The sequence below is a fragment of the Grammomys surdaster genome, unplaced genomic scaffold, assembly GCF_004785775.1.
Source record: "Grammomys surdaster isolate TR1022 unplaced genomic scaffold, NIH_TR_1.0 185, whole genome shotgun sequence".
In the NCBI taxonomy this organism is placed as follows: domain Eukaryota; kingdom Metazoa; phylum Chordata; class Mammalia; order Rodentia; family Muridae; genus Grammomys; species Grammomys surdaster.
In genome coordinates, this window is record NW_021604630.1 from 16,014,059 (window position 1) to 16,036,895 (window position 22,837).

The 22,837-nt window shown below is 38.4% G+C and overlaps 1 protein-coding gene across 1 annotated transcript in view; it reads left to right on the plus strand.

The window, feature by feature from the left end:
- Window positions 1-13,251, plus strand: part of Micu3 (mitochondrial calcium uptake family member 3) — a 73,251-nt gene extending 60,000 nt beyond the window's left edge. The window contains exons 10-15 of the mRNA XM_028768294.1: window positions 2,110-2,210; window positions 2,652-2,823; window positions 5,492-5,600; window positions 7,652-7,809; window positions 9,117-9,185; window positions 11,557-13,251. Coding sequence (XP_028624127.1) covers window positions 2,110-2,210; window positions 2,652-2,823; window positions 5,492-5,600; window positions 7,652-7,809; window positions 9,117-9,185 — 609 coding nt within the window. The 3' untranslated portion in view covers window positions 11,557-13,251. The remainder of the gene's footprint in view (window positions 1-2,109; window positions 2,211-2,651; window positions 2,824-5,491; window positions 5,601-7,651; window positions 7,810-9,116; window positions 9,186-11,556) is intronic.
- The last annotated feature ends 9,586 nt before the right edge of the window (window positions 13,252-22,837 follow it).

Here is a 22,837-nt window from a genome sequence, read left to right on the forward strand (position 1 = left end):
GATCTTTGCACCTGTGACTACCAACAGGGGCATGCGTACACTTTATCTTCATGTTGTAGCATTCTCCTACAAGTTAGTATAGACAGGGTTACTTCTCTCTTCAGATAAGGAAGTCAAAGGTCCGGAAGGACATTGAAGTGAAGACCTCTGATTTTAAATCCTGTCCTTTTCCCATTAGAACAGTACCTCCTCCACCAAGTTAGGAGTGATGTAGTGTCTTCCAGGGTTACTCTCTTGTCACGTGGGACACTGCAAGGACGGGTACCTCTCATCCTTCAACATTCATAATATGCTTGGCAAGTAGATATTTTTAGAGATAGTATGTGATATTTGGCTACCTGTATTGTTTTCTCCTCTAGCCACCAGGTGGGTCTGCTGTCTGATCTTTGGACAGGTTGTGGTGTGGGAGTGTGGGAGAGTGGCTTTCCTCGGGGACTGACCACTGAGGATGCTGTGGCTTGTCAGGAAATTTAAATGAGATGAGTACTAGAGCTCTCCCAGACTGTACAGGAACTGTGTACTGGGGACCAGTAAGAAATCCATCCATCCTCAATTACTTAATTATACACAGAACACTTGCTAAAGAATTTCAATAACTTTAACTTATTCTCTACAAGAGAGGAGTTTTGGACAGTTGTGTTTGGCTACACTTGGGTGTGGGTTTGTTTGTTTGTTTGTTTTTGAGATAGGGATTCATATAACACCACCTACCCTGAAACTTAAACTCTTGACTCTCCCATCTCAGTCTCCCAAGTGCTGGGATTAAAGCAATGTGAAATCACATCGGGCTCAAAAGGTTGAGTTTTTAAGATAGATATAAATAATCCAAGTAGCATGGATCACTTTTTAAAAAGCAGCTTAATTGAGTGGACATCTAAGGGGAAATAGATAATCCAGTATCTACCGCATTCTAATTCTTATAAGAAAGTATTTGACCCACGGAGAAAGGAAAGAAAGACCCTACTAATGTTGCTAAAACAACTTCCCTGTGAGAGACGGGGAGGAGAGCTTGGAGGAGTCAGAGTAAGATCAGCACGTGTCTTGTAGCTGATACACGAAATGCAGCTACTACTAGACCCATCTTTTCTAGAAGAACATCCTGTGTTGTGACTTGTGATAAGTACTATCTCAGCTACCACCACAGAGGACATACACAACCATTTATATTAGTGTTGAAAATGGTGGGCCTGCATTTTCTTCTTACATTTCCTATGAGTTGTAATTATTTGAATTTCCTGAATTGTGTACCTGAATTTATGAAGTAATTATGAGGTGATGACAAAGAAAAGAAGAGAGGAAGACTAATGAAGCAATAAAGTTGGAAGTTGCATAGAGCAATTGCATCTTGTGAGGACTATAATCAAACATGTTAGGAAAATGTTTGTGGAAATAGAGTTTAAGTTGAGTAAAGAAGGAAAAATCCTGTGGAATTCTTGACCATTCAAAAATTATATGATGCTTATCTTTGAAAACAGTACCAGTGATAAGTTACTACTGTAGTTCCTCTTTCTAAACACATTATCACATACTTCAAAACTGGTTGTGATATAATACATGTGGTTAGAGAACAGCATTCCTATTGATAGTCAACAGGATAGGTACCCTATATGTATTATAATTTTAAGTAGAATACTTTTAAAATATAACTGATGAACATTTTCGACAATAAAGATCAGTATTGCTCAAGTTCCTATTTTTAAAATTTGAATATTTTAGTTATGGTTACATCCATGAGTATAGTCTTTGTTCTCCATTCTAATGCTTGTACCTTTTCATTCTTGGGTTTATTTTACATATAAAAGTGTTTTGCCTGTGTGTGTGTATGTATGTATACCATGTATGTGCCTGTGTATGTGGAGACGAGAAGGGATATGAGATGGCCTGGACCTGGAGTTGTGGGTGGTTAGGAGTCATCATGTGGATGCTGGAAACCAAATCTGTGTCCTTGAGAAGAGCAGCAAGTGCTCTTAACCAGTGAACCACCTCTCCAACCTTTCTTGACTTATATTTTGATAAAATTCTTGGAAGAATATGGTTTGTTTGTTTGTTTGTTTGTTTGTTGTTTGTTTGTTTGTTTTCTTGTTACTAATTTTAAATTATGTTTTTAAGCGTGCTGATGACATCACAAGCTTAGTAGCAGATACTACACTTCTGGTACACTTTTTTGGAAAGAAAGGAAAAGCTGAGCTCAACTTTGAAGATTTTTATAGGTGAGCTAAATTTCTGTTTAAAATTATTAGACGCCTAAGGTCGGGTGTTCTTGGGAAACCATCTGATACAGTAAAACTGTGCTGTTCTGGTCTTAATGGAAAATATTCTGTGTAGTATGCATTGCCATTGATGTCTTCAGGTATATTAATAACGATCCACAACATCTAAAAGATAAAAACTGAGTACATGCAGTATTATATCTCCCTCAGTCAGTTCCTCAGTCTCAATAAGCCACAGTAAAAATGGCCATTCTCTTCTCTACCCTACAAGATGCTGTTAACCATTTTCCAGACAGGCAGGCTTAAACTCCAAGAGAGAGGCTACTGGTTCAGGTACCACAATCATTGAGCAGTAATAATTAAATCATTTCCATATAACCTTTCCTAGGATGGTAAATGTCTGATCATTTATTGTGCTTATTTTTTATTATTTTATCACAGATTTATGGATAATCTACAAACAGAAGTTCTAGAAATAGAATTTCTTTCCTACTCTAATGGAATGAATACTATCAGTGAAGAAGATTTTGCCCATATTCTTTTACGATATACTAATGTGGAAAATACATCAGTATTTTTGGAAAATGTGCGCTACAGTATACCTGAAGAAAAGGTGCTTAATCCTTTGTTTATTTTTTCATAGCCATTATCTTGAAGCACACTATTTAGTAAAAGCCATTTTATAATGACTTATTAAATAACTTTATTAATCTAGCTCCTCTGTGAATTAAAACCTATGCTTGGATATATTATATTTGAGTAGAGATCATTATTCTTGGAAACACTTAAAAGTCTTTAAGGCTGTTAGGGTTTTTGTTGTTGTTTGTTTTCTTCAAATTATGACTAGTACTGTTTTTCAAGAGAATTCTGATCAGTTATTCTGGTGTTTTGACTAGTACCAAAACATGTAAGGCAGCTGGTATTGGCATTATTTTTTTCACTCACTGTTCATTTCTATGGCACCTCTAATAAAAGGTCATTTGAAGAGAGCCATTGATGAGTGAGTGATCTTATCTACGTTTGAAGAGGCTTTTCAGCAGCTTTTGGTGGCATGAATGGTTAAGAACCCAAGACAAGTCCTTGTCTATTTGCTTGGTAGCAAATGTGGTGTCAGCCCTTTTGAGCAGTTGCATTATCTAGTGGTATTTGAATGCTTCACTGCAGTCAAATAGAACTACTGCCACAAGTATCCCTTTAAGCCTGGGATCTCTGTCGTCTGTTTGTGTTTATGGAAGGATCAGGTTAAACTGCTGAAGAAAACTTGCAAATAGTTTGAGTTTGTTTAGAGTGGATACACTGTGACAGTGTTAACAATTCTCAGACTCTCCTAAGGATCTGGGGATGGGGAGAGACTTTGATGCATTGGGCTATTAGTTTACACTATCTTTTAATCAAGTCACTTACATCTGTTTTGCCCACTAAGCTGTGTTTTCCTGACCAGTAGATAATTCCCTAGAAATAAAAATCATAATTATGCTACTTAAGCTACTATAGTGTTACATAGGACCTTTAATCTTTTTTCTAAATAGAAACTTGAAAAACAGACTCAGAAGGTCAAATTCCAGGATTACTTTATAGAAAGTTTTCACAGTTTTTTATGATTAATTTTTATATTTAAAATTATTCCAAAATAAAAAAAATCTGAAGTTAAATTCAGCTTTTCTACAAAGTTAATTATAGAAGTATCTCTACAATTATTATCATAGAAAAAAATCACAGCATCATGGATTCAGTGTGGTGATTGCTTGATCTGGATTCCCTCATCAACTCTCACAACAACCTTGCAGGCATTGACATATTTCTTTTGGGAAAGGAGATACTAAGGACCTAAGGCACTTGTCCACTCAAACCCAAGACTCTAGGGCAGTGGCTCTTCTACTGTACTCTACTTAAATCTCTCCCTTCGGTCCACCACTCACCCTTTTCTTCCCAGTAAAAGAAAAGAAAGAAAAGGTGATATTTGAATGGCACTTAACATTTCTAAACTACTTTCATTTCCATTCACAGACACTAAATATCTATAAGCCTTATTATAAGAACAAATGATAAAGCTACAAGATAGCCAAATTCTTTTTCAGTAGGAATATACACTGCTAGAAAGGCAAAATAAGTAAAAAGAAAGATATTTTCAGATAAAGGCAATTACTTTGGGCAGGACAAGGATATGGAGACTGGAAAAGAAGGCCTCTGTATCTGAGAGTTCTTCCAATGTAGCTTTGAGCAGAGCCTGTCTGCAGCAAGCTGTGCCAAGATCTGGATGGCGAGTGTTGTAGACAGGAGAGCAGCACACAGCAAGGGCCTGGGGAGGAGGGACAGGCTTAGGTTATTTGAGAAAATGCTAAAGACCTTTCAAAAACCAGGACAGTAGTAAGTGCTGAGAAGATTATCATCATTGTATGTCGGGTCTGATAGAACTCGGTGGACAGGAAGAGAGGGGACTTAGAGTTCATTCTGATGGAGCTACTAAGACTGATAGGAAACTGTTGCCATGTTTAAGTTTTAAATTGGGGCCTGGAAAAGCTAGCTTCCTAGTTAGTTCCCTGGCTGCCCAGCACACTTATCAGTGATCCTCTTCGCTTACCCTGTACTCAGCGAGGATTTGGGAAGCTGGAGCTGCGGGCTCTATGTTCTCTCTCTGCCTCTCTTTTACTGTATATTGAATTATTTAAATTTTGTTGATTATATCCAAACTTGGGATACAGTAATTTTTGTTTTTCAAATAATGTTCCTATTAACTGAAATAGCACTTGGGGTAGAATCACAGCCTATGACCATGGCATCTCAGAACAGGCTGCTCTGAGCACAGGTCCTTTATCCTCAGCGCTTTCAGTGTTGGACCTCTCAATGCAATTTCCCATTGTCACTTGCACATCCCCTGATATCATGGCTGCATATTCATGGCTGAGCAAGATCAACAAAATGACAGTTTGACGCGGACGATTAGATTTTTGTATTGTCTTATAAATGTCTTGATGACCTAATCCAGAATCATATAAAGGAACAAATATGCAAAGCAAATGTGTTTTTATGGGCTCCTATAGGTTTAATAAATGATACTTAGAAGATTATCATAATCAGAATTTTTCTAGTCATTTTTATTGAAGCATGTAGCAGTTCTACCCAATAGAAATAAATGTGCCCAAGTCCTAAGTTTATTTGGAGAAATTTTTCCAAACAAACCTGGAGTGCTTGATTACGAAATATATTACAGTTCCTAATGTTTTCTTTTATTCCAATACATCTGTCAATACTAATTTTTCACATTTATTTTCCCAAAATAGGGTATCACATTTGATGAATTCAGGTCATTTTTCCAGTTTCTAAACAACTTAGAAGACTTTGCAATAGCTCTCAATATGTATAACTTTGCAAGCCGTTCTATAGGACAAGGTAAGAATCATCTTTCAAAATGGCAGTGTCAAAACAGCCCTACCTTCTTCTTCTTCCCAGAGGTTTTGGTAACAGGCTAGTGAGATATGTTTGATCATGCCTCAGCTTTCCTCAAAGCCTGGTTTTTATCATTTCTGTGGGAAATCAGTTCTGAAACCTAAAGTTATGGAGAGTCTAAGGAAATATTCTGATTTATTACTGGACTTATATTTGGCCTTCATATTATAAGGGAGAACAAATAATATTTATTGTAAAAGGTCAAAGAAGAAAACTCATAACTACTTGGTAACATCAGGGAACAGATATCAACTCATAGAAGCTGCTGCTGGCCATTCACCAGTTCCAGGAATTCTCATGATCTTAATCAGAAACCAGAGATACATGAGCAGCACCTCTTAGCCATTAACTTATACTAACGGGTTTTTCAAGAGTGATACATAAAATTGATTCTTTTATTTATTTGCAAAAAAGCACATCTGTCATATAACTTGAAATACTGATGTTCCTGGGACTGCCTCTGTCTTTGTTCATAGGTTGGCCAAATCCTTCTAGGTTCTCTCCCTTAGAACCTTGTCCTTACTAAAAGGACCCTGCTGTGTAGGATTTGTTCACATCTTTAAGGCAATTTTCCTGCCTCTGCCAGATCTATTTTGTTAGATTTCAGACTATAGTCTTGAAATTTTTTTTATGCTCAACTCCTAGGGGAATGTGAAACTGCACCCTAACTATTGATGCCAGTTACTTCTCTCAGAAGCAGAGACAGGACAGGGGTAGTGACCATGTGGGGGTGGGTTCAACTCCCAGCTTTTGTGTACGCTCACTTAGTCATTGAATAAAAGAAACCTGAACATTCTTTCATAGCCATTCTTTTTCTAAACTGTGTGTTCAAACATTGGAAGGCATGTCTCAACAAGTGAAATCTATATACTTAATATATGATATATATCATATATTTAATATGTAATATATCTTACTGGAATAATATACGCTTTCAAAAGAAATTAGTATCGGTGTATTTGGTTCAGAGCAGAAGGTTGTTCTTTTATTTTAAGGAACTAGAAAAGAGGAGAAAGTTTGTGTTCCCTTTTCACATGTTTGGAATAATATCTGCGTGTTCCTTTCCTTGCTGCTTTCAGCACGCCTACTAAAGACTATTGCAGTAGACACCTAGGCAGCATACCCTCACTAGCTCTTCCTGAAACACACAGAAGACTTCTCTAAAACAAAAATCACAACTGCTGTGGACAACTTCTCAAGTTTCCCAGCTGTCTATAGGAGAGTATGAAGGTTCCCAACCCCACCATCTATGCAGCATTTCCTCGCTACCCCCCAGATCCTCTGTTCTCTGAGATCTACCTCAGCAGATTGCTCATTGTCCACATACTCCCTGGTCCCTTCAGGTTCGCTCATCTGTCATTTCTCATTCCCACAGCTAAAACCATCCATCCTTCCGGGCTTAGCTCCAGTACACAATCCTAGCCTTTTGAAGTCATTGCCTGCCCTTTTCTCCATCCTTCTGTGTCTGCACTGTAGATAGAATTAATCACGCATCTCCAAATACACGGAGCACTTTACCCAGACCAATGACGTAAACCTTTTTCCCTGGGAAATATTAGTTTTCATCTAATGCTTTAATTCTTTAATCCATTTCTGTGTATAAAGATTCAATATCTGTTTATACATGTGTGTCTAGTTTTCCCAACACTCTTGGTGAAATTAATTAATTTCACCATGTTTTGTGTGATCCTGTGTAATGATTATTTCTGCAAATCCTGTCTCCCATCTCAACTGTTTCTCAGGGATTTGTTTATCATAATAGCCTCTGCAGTGTCTCTTCCTGATGGTTCCTACTCATTCAACATTCCTTGTTAAGGGTATGTTATTGCCCTTGCTCTCTTCGTTACAGCCACAGTGTCTTCTTTTTCCCTGACTGAAAGACATTTGCAGTATACCTTCATGGCTCATGCTTACAAAATACTTTTTACAACCTCTGCAATAATTACCATCATGTGCTAAAATACTGCTTTTTCTTTTTTATGACATTTATCTAGATGAATTTAAGCGTGCTGTATACGTAGCTACTGGACTGAAACTTTCACCACATTTGGTGAACACTGTCTTCAAGATTTTTGATGTTGACAAAGATGACCAATTAAGTTATAAAGAATTTATTGGGATTATGAAAGACAGACTCCATAGAGGGTTCCGGGTAAGCCTGCAGATTTCAAGCCTCTTGATAATTTGTTTTAAATCTAAGTTCAGAAAAAAATTATGTGAAAATTTAAGGCTATAAACATGAAGTGCTTATTTTTTAACCTGCTTTCAAAAAATGTAAGGTGATAAAAGATAAATTTTTGAAATATATTAGTAAGTTTGATTGCTTATTTTTATGTTCAGTTGGGGGATATCTTTATTGCTGTGTAGAGGAAGGGTATGGTGGCTTTGTTTTGATTTTTTCCTTAGTTTTCCCATTAGCTTTCAGACTCGCTAGTAAATATCCCTCTTCCTCCTCCTGTACATCAGAAGCTTCCTGGAGGGAACCGAGGCTTTAAGTCAGCATGCATTCTCTATACTATGGTTTAAAATAAACTGAGAATCAGTTCTGTTTCCTTACTGTTTTTCTGATCAACATACTGACATACTAAAAGATAACGGGTTCATCCTTCCTTTTCCCAAAATCATTTTTTTTTAATTCCAGTTATAATGTGGCTTAATAAGTGTTTACACATCTGACATACTTAATGGATATTCCAGAAACAGAAGAGGAAAAAATCCTTTTAAAATTAACAGCTGGTATAGTGAGAGATAAACATTTTAAGTAGAAAAATCCATATATAGAAAAAAATATATCACCTCAGTCATTGAAATTCAAAGATTTGTTGAATGACTTTCTGCCCAAGCTGTCTTGAAAAAACTGCTGTTGTACTTAAGTGCCACCTAGTGGACACTAGAGACACTTTTAAGGATGGGCATGGAAATCCATTTATTATTCCTCAAAAAAAGAAGGTTAAGTTTAATATGACCCCCACTGTAAGCCTTTGGCATGATTTTCCCTCTTCAGCACAGTGACTCTCACTGTGGTCACTATTCCATGCACCTGCGCTTCGTCATGGCTTACTTGTGTTTACACACAAGCTTTACAATTTTGAAGGGACAAATATACTCATTGTCTGTTTTTATGGGATACATCTTGTTAGATGAATGCATTGTGGGGTAATCTAATTCATGTAATCTCATACTTGTTTATAGTATCAGCTGTTGGATTCTATTTGTGAGCAGTTCTGAAATGCACATGATTGTTAGCCTTGGTCGCCATTCTGTGGCCATCTTGAGAAGGCATTTCTCTTCTCTGACTGGAACACTGTATCTGTTGGTTCAGTTGTTCCTCTGTCTACCAACCCTCCCAGGCTCTGGTAACCAGCAGCATGCTGCTTGCACAAGTTTGGCTTACAGTCAACATATAAATTAAATAATGCTGTGCGTACATTTGAACATTTGTAATCCTTTATTCCACAGGGTTATAAAACAGTCCAGAAGTATCCGACCTTCAAATCCTGCCTGAAAAAGGAACTTCACAGCAGATAAGTATGTTAGCTTAGGCTTATCCTAGCTGTTTCAATAATTATGAAGAATCACCATTTTTTTATAATGTCTAGACATTAGATCTGGGTTAGATCTTAGTGGTAGAACACATGTTCAATCCCATGTACCACAAGAGAAGAGAGTAGCTAATAGAAATCTAATTATCACCTACAATTTGTGGAGACAGTGAGGGTATTGTAGTTTAAAAACTGTATGCTAAGGAGCTGAGGCCATTGCTGAGTTGGTAGAATGCTCAGCTAGCAGGCCTGAGGCCCTGTGCTCTGTCTCCAGAACCACATAAAGCACAGGTGGTACATTCCCTTTTCCCAGCATCTGAGACAGAAGCAGGAGAATCAGAAATGCAAGGTCATCCTCAGTACCATAGCCACTTCCAAGCCACACTGGGGCACAGACATATTCTCCCAAGAAAGGAAAAAGGAAGGAAGAATTTTTCATTAGATTTGTAGTTCCCTGTGCAGGTATAAGATAATAAATCTAAGCTGTACTTTGTAACATAGGACTCATTCAGAACAGGTGTCACTCCTTTGGAGGAACTTGCTTCTAAATTGCTGCCACAAAAATGGCAGCTTTACTGTTAAGGAGTTTAGGTGCGTGCCAGTATAGTAAGCATTCCTCTTCATCCTCACACGTCTCTCACCTTGCCTGCATTGCTGAGGACCATCCTATGGCCTTGGGCATTCGAGGCAGCCACTTTATCACTGGTTTACACCCCTAGCTTTGGAGTTTTGTGGGTTTGAACTCAGGATTCTCTTGCTTCTATCATCAGAGTACAGGGGTTATAAGCCTTAGCAACTATGCCCCGTACTAGATTGATAACTCATTTAACAACATAGAAGAGTCAAGAATTAGAAAGTGATTTCTCAGGATAACTTGCTAGTGAATGACAAACCATGATTTGAGCTGCCTTTGTTCTTATGGTAAAATAGTTTTTTTACTTAATGTTATCACCCTTCATTGTAGTAACTGAGGATGAATCAGGAAGTCATATCAATAATAACTGTATCATGTTGGTCGGCTGTGTTAGATTTCCATGATAGAGGTTTTGTTGCTTATTTTAGATGAGTATATGTTCTTATGTATTATTTCTTACTATTTCTCTCAAGTTTGAAGCACTTTATACGTTCCCCCAAGTGACTTTTAAAAAGAACATTTGCTTGATAGCTGTATATTTCCTGTGGCTATGATAAAATACTTTAGCAAAAGCAACTTAAGGGAGAAAGGATTTATTCTGGCTTACAGTCTAAGGGTACCCAGTCCCTCCTGGCAGGAAGACCCAGAAGCATGGAGCAGCTGCTCACACCTCATCACAGTCGGGAAGCAGAGAGCAGTCACCGCATCCTGCCACTTACTTCCTGTCCCCATTTATACTACTCAGAATCCCAGCCAGAGAGCAGTGAATCACCCACCTCACATTATGCAGCCAGTGTAACTCCCACAAGCATGTCCAGTGGCCTGTCTCCCAGGTATCTATAGCTCCTGTCAAGTTGACAACACTAACCAGCCATCACACTTTGTCAACTCTGAGAAATGTAAAAGAAATGGCCACGTTGTTACTTTCCTTGCAGAATTTATGTTGCTACTTTTCTCATAGAATTTATGAGCTTTCAGGATGCTACTGTTTGTTTTTGTCTTTCTAAAAAGAACCTGCAGTGCTCAGTATTTTGTGAAGTAGCTTTGAAGTCTTGCAATATATAGAATCCACATTGGGAAGTAGTGGTCCAAAATACTGAGAGAAGATCAGGGCTGTTTATCTGTTTATGTAACTGTTGTGATTCAGCTGCCTAGGGTCTTCCATACTTGTATTCTGAGAAACTACGCTACCTTACGAAACAAGACCAATGCACTGAAAGAGTAGTGCCATCCCTGAACACAGTGTCTCACTCTGCTTGTAATAGCTTCACACTAACACTGATTGTCCGTATTAGTGCACAGAACCCTAGCTTAATGTGATTGCCTACATCTCTACCTCTCTGAAACTGGGTGTCTAAGGAGTTTCTTAACAAAGTCTGAACCTGGGCCACTGAGACGTCTTAGTGGATAAATGTACTTGCCACGAATCCTCAACCTGAATCCACGTGCTGGAACTGATCATGGATCCCACATGCAGACCATGGCACATTCACATGCTACCTTTATGCACAAATAGAAAAAAAAAGAGAAATACAGTTTTTAAAAAGCTATGTGCTTGTAAACTAAAGTTTTTTTAAATACTTGATTCTTTTATTTTATATGTATTGTTTTTAATTAGATGCCTGACTGCTTCATATAATTTCTGTAAACATTAAATGTCATTATCTTGACTTACGTAAGTTCTGCTTTATGTGTTATGTGTGTGTGTCTGTGTTTTAACTAGATCCTCCTAAACAAGAATTGAAGGATTATGATCTCTGTGACCAGGCAAGAAGCAAGATTTTGAGTGGATCCAGTGTAAGGTCAGAGCATGCAGAAAATGAAGGGAACATGAAATGCTATGAAATTTACATTTTTTTTCCTTGAGTGAAGTTTGTCACCGTCAATCAGGAAAACTGCATCTTCTAATAACAAACAGGAATTGAGCCCCGAGCACCACCAGAGAAAACTTGCTGCAAACACTAAATATAATCAGCTGAGCTTTCACCGTTATTGACTGGTCTAACTTCTTCATTCCCTACACATGGGTAGTCCTGATGACTATCTGAGAATATTTAGATTGTTTATTTATTTATTAGAAATGTCCTTTATTTCAGAATAATTTATGAAGGATAGAATATAGATGGAAACATATTTTCTTCAGGTTTGCACTGTGAGCGTGTTTTCATACAGTGAATATTGCTTCAGGTTTGTTTTGGGGCCTACAATTGTTAGTAAGTCTCTGTTATTTATCTAGTATTTAATTATACTGAAGTCATTTCAGAAAACAAGTGAAAATTTACTAAGCAATAGGATGGTTTACATTGTACTTTCAGCTTTTAAAAGTACTTATATAATATACATTGTTGGATTTATGTAAATTTTTGGGTTTTTTTTTTGCTGTTCTTTGTGTGTTTTGTTTTGTGTGTGGTTTTGTACCAAAGCCAACAGAAATTCAGGTATTTTATTTTAAAAGAAATTTAGATTTTTTTTAAGAAAACACAGCAGTCAATCCTGGGATTCCTACTTGCAGCTGTGACATATGGAAATAAGATCAGTAACATATTGGATATTGTTAATATATGTCTATAGCATCAAAACTAATATAAATGGCCTAGAAGGTTGATGTATATTTATTTAATAGGTAGAAAATAGTGTTTTGTTTCTTGAAAAAAAGGACCACATGCAGAATTGATCTAAACAGTCAATAGTGATGAATCATTTATATGTAATCCATTGTATCAAAACACTATGTCTTAAAAGGGAAAATAAAACTTTCTCTTGAAAAACCTCACTTGAGAGACTAGCCAGAATGGCTCACAACTCTAAGTCTGCCTAGGCTCTAGTGCAAGCGAGCTCAAGCCATCTCACCAACTTTGAAGAACCCTGCCAACAATAAAACTTCTAGGGAAGTAAGTAGCTTAGTGGCAGAGGGTTTGCCTGCCTTAGGTTTAATTCCCAACTCTGAAAAAGAAAGGGAAGGGAAAGGAAGGAACAGGAAGGAAATGGAAAGAAAGAAATAGAAAAAGAAAAAAATAAATCCTAGATTTTCACGTTGAAAAAAATTTTAGAATATTTAATAGAACTTTGGCTACCTGATAAAATTGGTTTATACAAGGGTATATAAAATAATACAATGAGTTTAAGCTAATATATTTATGTATTGCATGTCAAAAGATTAATAGATTCATTTATCTTCTTTTATAAAATGTACGTAGTATAAATTGCATACACTCCAACCATTACTTTGCTTTTACATAGGAAAATAGGAAACACTGGCTGTATTTTAAGTTATTGAATGTGAAATTGGTCTGCACCAGCCTATTTGTAAACTGTTATTTTGGTGTTATTAGTATTGATTATGTTTTTTAGACCTTTCCACATTCTTTGTCTGATATTATTTATTGCACCAATAAAGAAATAGAAATGTGCAAATGCAGTCGAGTTATAGTTATGTGATTTCACCTGCTTTGAAACCTTAGTCACTTGATGACAGAACAGAGATAGCTACCTACACATTTATCGCCTCTTAAGCCTAGATTGTTCTTGGTAATACATGGTGTGTAAAATAATTGAAAAAATACAAATTAATCTTTGTCTATTAGTTATATTATCACACAAACGTGGAAACCTTGTAAATATGGATTAAAAATTAAATAACCTATTTAAAGATCCTTTATGTCAGTATCCCAAGAAAATAACATAATATATTCACAGCCACTAATCCTTATTGCTTTATTGTGAATGAGTTTGTTTATAAGGTGACAAGATAATATAAAAATGAGAGTAAATAAAATACCCTGACCAATTAATATGGTAAGAGAACAACAGTGAGCGACAATGGCTTCCCTCATATCACTCTTAAATCTTCTTGCCTATAAAATGGAGGTAGGAATAACACGGGGGGGGGAGGTAAATCAATCGAAATGGTTTTGAATGTTTGCAAATAATGCACTAAGTGCACGGGTGTTAGCTTCAAATGTTCCTTCTACAAATTGCACAACTTTCGCAAACATTAAACTCGGAATAAAATTTTAGTGTTATGCTTCGTGAAGAAAGCCTACATGATAAATGGTATTTGGTACTTCTCAGAATAGTTTATAATAAATTGTTTTAGCTTAAAATCTGATTGTTACTATAAAACTTAATTGTAAAGCTATGTCTTACACTGTTATATTATGTTAAAATCAATTTACCACCTTTGAATCAAGAAACATTGCAGTTTGCTATTGAGTATATCAGTGAGCCAATTTTGTGCTGAAAATATCACTTTCTAAGGTAGGAAATCTTAATGGGTTACCACTGGTCCTAAACCCATTGCTATAGAAGTGCACACCATCAAACTAAACTCATGACTATCTCAGTAGATACATACTTTGCAGTCTTGGGGCCTTCTCAGAGCATTTCAGAGATGCCTGTCTTATAGAACTGTGACTATTCGTACTAGAAGGATTGTCAGGAAGTTTACCTGTGACTTCAGGGAGTCTCTATCTTGTTTCACAGAAGGAATCATTTAAATGGCTCAGAATGAAGTCAAAACTGTAGTAGCCCATATTACTAGAGTTGTTATTTTCTAGGAGTCGTCTTGTTAAGGGAACGTCTAAAATTACATTTTACAGGTGTATTAGTTATCTTCCTCTCCTGTTTTGTTTTGTCTTGGTATTAGTTTCATTAGACAGTCTGACTTTGTAGCCAAGGATGGACTCTTGGTTCAAGCAGTGCTCTGGCCTAGGTCACCTGAGCTCTTGGACTGTAGATGTGTATCACCTCATCCCACCTCTGCCGTCAGTACACAAACACTAAAGGGTATGAAGAGGTGATTCCTCTTTTACTCAGTAAGTACAATCAAATCTTAAGTGGTCAAAAAGTATTTTTTTTTCTTTTTGGGCAGCATTTTTACTTTGTTAGGAGCTCATGAAAAAATGGCTTGGCATTATCACACGTTATAGTCTGTGAAATATCACATTTTATAGTCTGTGTTATAGTCTGTTCAACATGGGTGTTGAACGGCCCTTTCACAGGAGTGACCTAAGACTATTGGAAAATATATATATTTACATTATGATTCATAACAGTAGCAGAATTACAGTTATGAAGTAGCAATGAAAGTAATTTTATGGTTAGGGGTCACCACAGCATGAGGAACTGTATTAAAAGGTTGTAGCATTAGGAAGGTTGAGAAACACTGCATTATATTTTAAAAGACAAAGTGCTATAAAGTCTCATTTTCAGTCAAAATTAATAACTTTCTCCACTTCAGTTTGCTAAAATGTTCATGTACCGACTCATTGACTTGTCACTAATTCATTCTAGATCCATCTCTGAAACTGTACATTGCTAATGAATTTGAACACATCTCACTATACTTAAGTCCTTTATTATTCTGAAAATTCCTGCAGATGGTTTCCATCTCACTGACCTATCTAGAGTGGCTTCCCTCCCCTGGAGCAGAGCTGTCATTCTGGGACCTCCGTCCCCAGGACATCCTCTGTACTTTTCTCTTTCTGAAGTGAGAATGCCCTGTAGCCCCTGAGGGGAGTTGCATAGTGACTGAATTTTTTAGCTCTGCACCTTGAGAACACCTTTATTGTCCCTTCACAGTTGGGGAATAGTCTGTGCAGAGACAGCAGTCTAGCATGGCACACTCATCTCTCCCTCCAGATTATGGAATCATCATCCATTGCCTTCCAACTTTTAGCATTGTTCTCAAGACGTTTGATGTCATTCCTGTTATCCTTCCCTCCTGGAAGCTGCTGACTCTTGCTAATTCCTGTTCTGTAAGGTTTTTCCTGGCTGTGCCTTGATACGGGTTTTGTATCCATTGCTTATGCTGAGCACAGTAGTTTTATCTGTGGGTTCAGAGCATCCTGTTTGAGAAGAGAATATTCTCACCTTTTGTTCTGGGTTTTTCTGTCTTCTCTTTTGTTTCTTATACTCTCTTACTTATTTCTAATTGTCTGATTTCAGTGTCTTTGATGTTTTCTCCTACTGCCTTGTTCTGTTTTGTGTGTTTGGGTGTGCCTCTCACATTACAGGTTTTTGTCCAAACTGTGATGGTTCTTTGCTGTACACGTGTATTTTATAACACACTGGGATCTGTGTGGATAGGATGAGCTTTTAATGGATGGATTTCCCTCTCTGCTCTCCTGGCCAGCCTGTTTGTCTATAAAGCCCCTTTCCTGTCGGCACTGACAAGCCTTCTCTCTGACTGCTAGAATTCTGCCAAGTAGTTCAAAGCTTCATTTCTATTTTGCTCAGAGCTGAATACACAAAAAAATTTGAATCTCCCTTTCTTTCTCTGGGCTTTTCCATCTGTGCATAGAATCTTTTGGAGGCTTTGAAGCGTTTCCTAACAGCATATGTTAGGGAGGAAAAAGAATGCAAGACCCTGAGATACAAATGGTTCCAAAACAGCACTTCAGCCAGCCACACTATTTCCAGAGCAAGCTTTGGAGAACTCAGCTTTGGGAACCACCTCCTTCAGAGTTCTCCCCTACTGCAGTTATTTGGAGCTAAATTAGTTAGCTACTGCCCATTTCTGAAACTTAAAAAAAAAATTTCCTTTTCCTGTACTACCATTTCCAGTTTTCTTCTCTCTCTTTCTTTCTTTCTTTCTTTCTTTCTTCTTTTCCTCTCTTTCTTTCTTTCTTTCTTTTTTGTTGTTTTTGTTGTTGTTGTTTTTCAAGACAGGGTTTCTCTGTGTATCCCTGGCTGTCCTGGAACTCATTCTGTAGACCAGGCTAGCCTCGAACTCAGAAATCCGCCTGTCTCTGCCTCCCAAGTGCTGGGATTAAAGGAGTGCGCCACCACTGCCCATCTCAGTTTTCTCTAAGAAAACTTTACTTAAAAAAAAAAAAATCAGTTTCTATTGTTATTTTAGTATCACTTCAATGAATGGCAGAAATGTGTGTTCCAAACAACATACAGTATTTAAACTCTGTTCAGAATGTATCTGGAAATACATACATAAGAAACTTAAAAATAGTTGTCACTGAAGAGTGGGACTTTGTGGTTTTTATATTTATATTATTAAGCTACTGCTGAACGGTTTTGAATATTTTTAACATGACTACATTTATGTTTTTTAAAGATTTATTATTTTTATCTTATATGTATGATTGTTTACCTATATGTATGTATGTCACCTCGTGTGCAGCTAGTGCCCTGAAAGTCCAGAAGATGGAGTCAGGCCCTCTGGTACTGGAGTTAGATTTAGTTGTGTGTCTCCATGTGGATGCTCAGAACCAAATCTGGGTCCTCTAAAAGAGCACCGACTGCTCTTAAACACTAAGCCTTACCTCTCCAGCCTCACTGACTTCAAGGAAATTCAAAGTTTAATTTCTTCTTGATTATATGTATATGGGGGGAGGGGTACCCACAGACTCCAGAAAAAAGTAGCAGATCCTCTGTAGTTGGAGCTACCCGGTTATGAACCATCCAGCACTAGTACCAACCCTGGGTGCTCTGTGAGAGCAATGCTTGGTCTTACTCCCTTCATTTATCCCTCAAGACAAGCAGAGTCTTCAAAGTTTAGGATCTCAGCTTGATACATATTTGTAATCATATTTATTTGTAAGACACTAAGCTTAATGGCAACTGTCCTTCAGCATGGTGTTTCTGGAGACATATTTCTAAACAAGCAGCTTGAAGTCGGCAGGTAGAGGAAGCAGGTAGCTTAGTGTAAACAGATTAATATGATAGCAGGTTTTAGGCCAGGTAAAATGAGAGTTGAGGCCCAAGTGGAAGACAATGAAGACATCTACTCCATGCTGCGTATTGCTCTGCGTGTACTATGCAAGTTAAAAGTTCACACTGAAACCTACCGGTAAGTGCTGTGAAATCTACCCTCTTGCATGTCATCGCTCTGTACTGAGAAGTGCTCAAGAAAGAGGGTATCTTATACACCGTTGGTGCCGTAATATTTTATTACAGTGAGTGTACAGAAGATTAGCTGTCTCAAAGATCCTTTTGAAATCAGATTGCACATCAAAACTGCATTGTGCCTGCTAAGCAAGTAAATTTCAGAAAGAGGAGAAGGTGATGTCAAGACTTATTGCAAAATGAACAAATAAAAGAGTAGGATTTGCCAGTTGTTCAGCCTATTAAAGCATAGCCCCGAATGTCAGCCCGCATTTGTCACGTGCACTTCTGAAATTTACAGCAGCTCAGCCCATGCAAAGGATTGTTTAGCTTATTCTTGCACTGAGAAATAAATTAGGAAACAAACAAATGCTAACTAGGTTATGCCAACCATTCCGTTTCATCTGCTTTTGATCCTCACATGGCTGACCAGAAAATTAACATTGTGTTTTTGCTCCCAAGCACATGCATTTTCAGAAATGAAACTTAATGTCTATCTACAATTGTTAGACCCCAAACTGCATTGCATGTTCCAGTGGTTATAGTATCCGGGAATATTTTACCCCTTTAAAAGGCAAAAAGTAAAATTTTAAAAATCTGAGAGTTAAGTTCTAGGAAGTCAGATCCTGAACGGGAATGGCTGTAAGCAAGCAAGGACAAGATGTACAGGAGAGAGGTCTTCGACAGAACTCAAGAGTTCAGTGGCAGCTGGAACATGACCAGTAGTGAGCCGAGCCTGCAAGCTGGGGGTGTTGGGGAGCAGTTTGCTCTGAACTCACAGTTTTACATTAATAAAATGAATATAATGTGTTTGGAATAGCAATACAACTCCTCCGGGTTAGAAGTCTTCAGGGGTCCTGAGGTAAGTATGCACAAGCACATATGTGTGCCTTATACACTTGCACAACTAAGTGTAGGAGATTTTCATAGATTACAGACACAACTGTGTGTGTGTGTGTGTGTGTGTGTGTGTGTGTACCTCTAAGTGTTGCTGGATATTAAAACCAAGGTCTCATACTTGCTAGGCAGGTACTCTACAACTGGGCTACATTGCTATCCACATAACTTTTTAAAAAGACGTCTATGTTGGTTTTATGTGCATGGGTATTTTCCTGTGTACCACGTGCCTGCAGTTCCTATACAGCTGGAAAAGGCATGAAATCCTCTGGAGAGGGCTACAAAGGGTCACTAGATGTCATGTAGGTGCCGGGAACCAAACTCTAGGAAATCAACAAGAACTCTTACCTCTTACTGTTGAGGTATCTCTCCAGCCCCAAGCATAACCATTTTCAAAAAAAGACTAACCAATCAACAGGCAAGCAACTAGGAATCAGAATGAACAGCAGCACTGGATCTAGCCTCTGAGAATAATATAGATGTTAGGACAGGGGAGATAAGTATAAAGTAAACCATGGAACAGCAGAGAATATTTAAGAACTATGCCAAAGAGTATACATGGAGCGACCCATGGCTCCAGCTGCATGTAGCAGAGGATTGCCTTGTAAGGCATCAATGGGAAGAGGCCCTTGGTCCAGTGTAGGGGAATACCAGGGCAGTGAGGTGGGAGTGGGTGGGGGAGCACCCTCATAGAAGCAGGGGGAGGTGGGTGGGATGGGGGTTTGCAGAGGGGAAACTGGGAAGGAGGATAACATTTGAAATGTAAATAAAATAACCAATTAAACCTAGGAATTAAGTAAGGTCAGTTAGTAGGTAAAATTTCTAGAAAATAATAGTTGAAGTCTACACTAGTTTTGGCCAAGTACATGGCATCAAATGGATGTTCCACCATGAACAGCTACAGCACTGTACAGCTGGCTTTTCTGCCTCGGTGTACATTGCAGGTAGTAAGAACTCGAAGGAGAGATAAATCTATGGGATGGCAGAAATGAGGCCAGAATCCAAGGTCACTTGGTAGTTTGGGGAAAGCACCAAAGAAAACTGCACAGAGAAGCCCCGAGTTCTGCTGAATTCCGGGAAGCATGAAATTACAGACAGCAAAATCTCTACCTTCAATAAAGTGGCATTTGTCTTAGTTGTGGTTTGTTATGTGATAAGACACCATGGCCAAAGAAAGAGTTTATTGCAGCTTACACCTTGTAGTCAGTCCATCATTCGGGGAGGTCAGAGATCAGAGCAGAGACTTACGGTGAGAAGCTAAAGGCAGGAACTGATACAGAGGCCGTTGACGAACAGTTTGCTACTTTGTCAACCTGCTTTCTTCCTATATACCCCAGGCTCACCTGTGCAGTAGTGGCACCTCCCACAATGGGATGGGCCCTCCTACAAACATCCCTAAGTAAGGAAATGCCTAACAGACTTGACCACAGGCCAGTTTATGGAGGCATTTTCTCGATAGTGGTCCCCTCCTCTCAGAGTATGTCTAGGTTTATGTCAAGTTGACAAAACCCAACCAGCACAGTATTCGTTGCACTTGTTATGAAGTAACTAGCTTTGTACTTACTACGAAACCAGAAAATATGTCCCTTAGGTACAAGGGAAAAGTCAAAGAAGTACACATAGAAAAGACTCCAGTATTTGAATTAGTGGATTAGAAATTTTGAGTCTCTGGTAGTATGCTGTGTTGGTGAGATTAAATAAAAAATTGAGTATAATAGAAGAAATGTGACATAACCCGAAGAGCAAAAACTTTAAAAAGCAAAAGGAAATTATAGGAATAAACATTATTTTTTCACTGTATTTGGTGGTATATGTCAATAAACCCAATACTCAGGAAGCAGAGACAAGCAGAACTTTGCAAGTTTCAGTACAGCCTAGTCTAAATAGTTCCTAGCTAGCCAAGGCTACATAATAAGGTCCCATAAAAAATATTTCAAATAAGTATCTGTATGAGTTAATGGAAGATTGGGAAGGAATAAAAGACTGCTAAACGAGCAGAAAATACAAGCTATTTAAATGTGTGCACAAAGGAAAAATATATTCAGAAAACAGCGTCTTAGTGATATGCAGAAGCACATAAAAGAGCTCCCTAAGAATAACAGGACGAAGAAGAGTAGGCACCAAAGGAACATTATTAAGGAGGAAACAGGCAATTTCTGTTCCATAAAGCAGAATTTAAAATTCGATAACTCCTAAACAAAACCCACTCTTGGTGACATCTCTGGGAAAGCAACTGTCTTGAAAGCAGTAAGGAAGGATGGAGGGCACACAGTGACGTGAGCAGGACAGAAGCTGTGGATGCCCCACCCATAAAGTGCAGAGGATGGCTTGATCCGGAAGAACTGCCTTTCATCATCGTGGGGGGGGGGGACAATTTCAAGATTATCAGAGAGAAAGCAGCAAAAGACTTGCACCATAGGAAGAACCAGAAGTTGTCCAGACGTGAACAACAAAACCACCCCAGAAAACCTGGATGGGTGCAAAACGATCTTTCAGTAAATCAATGTATAAAAACATAATTAACTGATTAGAGTGTAATGGCGTCTTATTGAATTTATCATCAAAGTGGTGAGTGGAAGGAGGCGGCTGTGAAGCCCTTCCACCACAGCTGTGATGTCGCAGTTACTTCGGCTCATGCGCAGTATAACCCATGCGGCCATAAAGCCGATTAAATACAATGAGAACGTGATTACCCGTGAGCAAAGAAAGTCCAAACAAGGAAAAAAACAAGCAAACACTAAATAGAAAACTAATGACATAAATCTAACAATCAAACAATTACATGCTGTGGTGTGTGAATATGGTTTGACTCTGAAGGAAGGGTTCATGTGTTCCTAGTTCAGTCCCCTGTGTTGACCATGTCGGGGATTATGGAATGAACCCTTTGCAGGTAGAACCTAGTAGGAAGCTCTTGGTCCTTGTGGGCTCTGCTTTCAAGGGAAGACTGGTATTTTAGAATGAGTTTTTTGAAGGGGGCAAAAGCTGAACCATGCTTTTGCGTCATCTGGCGATGTGACCTTTTCTTCCCAACAACCCTGCACATATGTAGCAGATGAACAACTTGGTCTTCATATAGAGCCTAAACAGCTGGAGCAGGGACTAGCCCAACCGCTGTTGCCTGTACGTGTAGTATATTCTAGCTGGGCTGCCTAGTCTGGCCTCAATGGGAGAGGCGCCAGGCTGGGGGAATACCTGGGATGCCCTCACCTGCTCAGAGGAGAAGAGGAGAGGGAATGGTGGGAAGGATTGTGGGAAGAGGTGACTAGGAGAGGGGCAGTGATCGGGAAGTAAAGTGAATAACTAAGAAAAAATAAACTTAGTGAAAAATAAAGAGGGCGCTAACCCCCGAACCTTGCTTTTGCCTCCTCTGGCGATGTGACCTTTTCCTCCCACATATGGCTCTATTCATAGCCCCATCCACTCTGAGGCCTTTACCAGAGTGTCTTAGTACACAAAGCCAAGCTATATTAGCACCATGTAATTCAAAATCCAAAACTGAGAACCGAATAAATCTTTATAGTTACAAAAAGTGGGGTTGGGAACACAGCCCCATTAGTAAGATACTTGCTCGGCATGCACGAAGAGCTGAGTGTGGCGGTTTCAGCACCACCCACACCAAACAGGGTGTACACCTGTAATCTTAATGCAGGCAAGAAGATAAGGAGTTCAAGGCCAGCCTGCTTTGTGTAAGAACATCTCTCAAAACAAAGGAATAAACAAAAGTAAAAGCAAAGTCACTCAGTTTCAGGCTTTTAGCTACAGCAGTGACAGACTAATACTTTACATTAAATAGAAATCAACTCAACATTCCAAGAAAATACTGGATTTTTTTTAAATGGTCTGTCTTTTTACCTTATGTATTTTATGTTTACGTGTGTCTTGTCCAAATATATGTCTATACACACTTGGGCAGAAGAAGGTGTCAGATCTCCGGGAACTGGAGTTAAAGATGGTTGTGAGCCAACCTGTGGATGCTGGGAATTGTACATAGGTTCTCTGGAAGAACAGTCAGGGCTAGTAACTGCTGAGCCATCTCTCCATCCCCTAAGGACTGAATCTTTAGTGAATAGTTTTTACTATCTAGTGATGATATACTTTACTCATGAAGACATAGATAGGATGTATAAAAGATGATAGGGAATAAAAATAGCAACAATAAGTAACTAAGATGGTTATCCTGGCCTCAGACAAAGTAGTCAACAAGGCCAGGAAGGCCCCAGATACATTTGTTGGAGTCATTGGAGACAGAAGTCAGACAACAGTTTCAA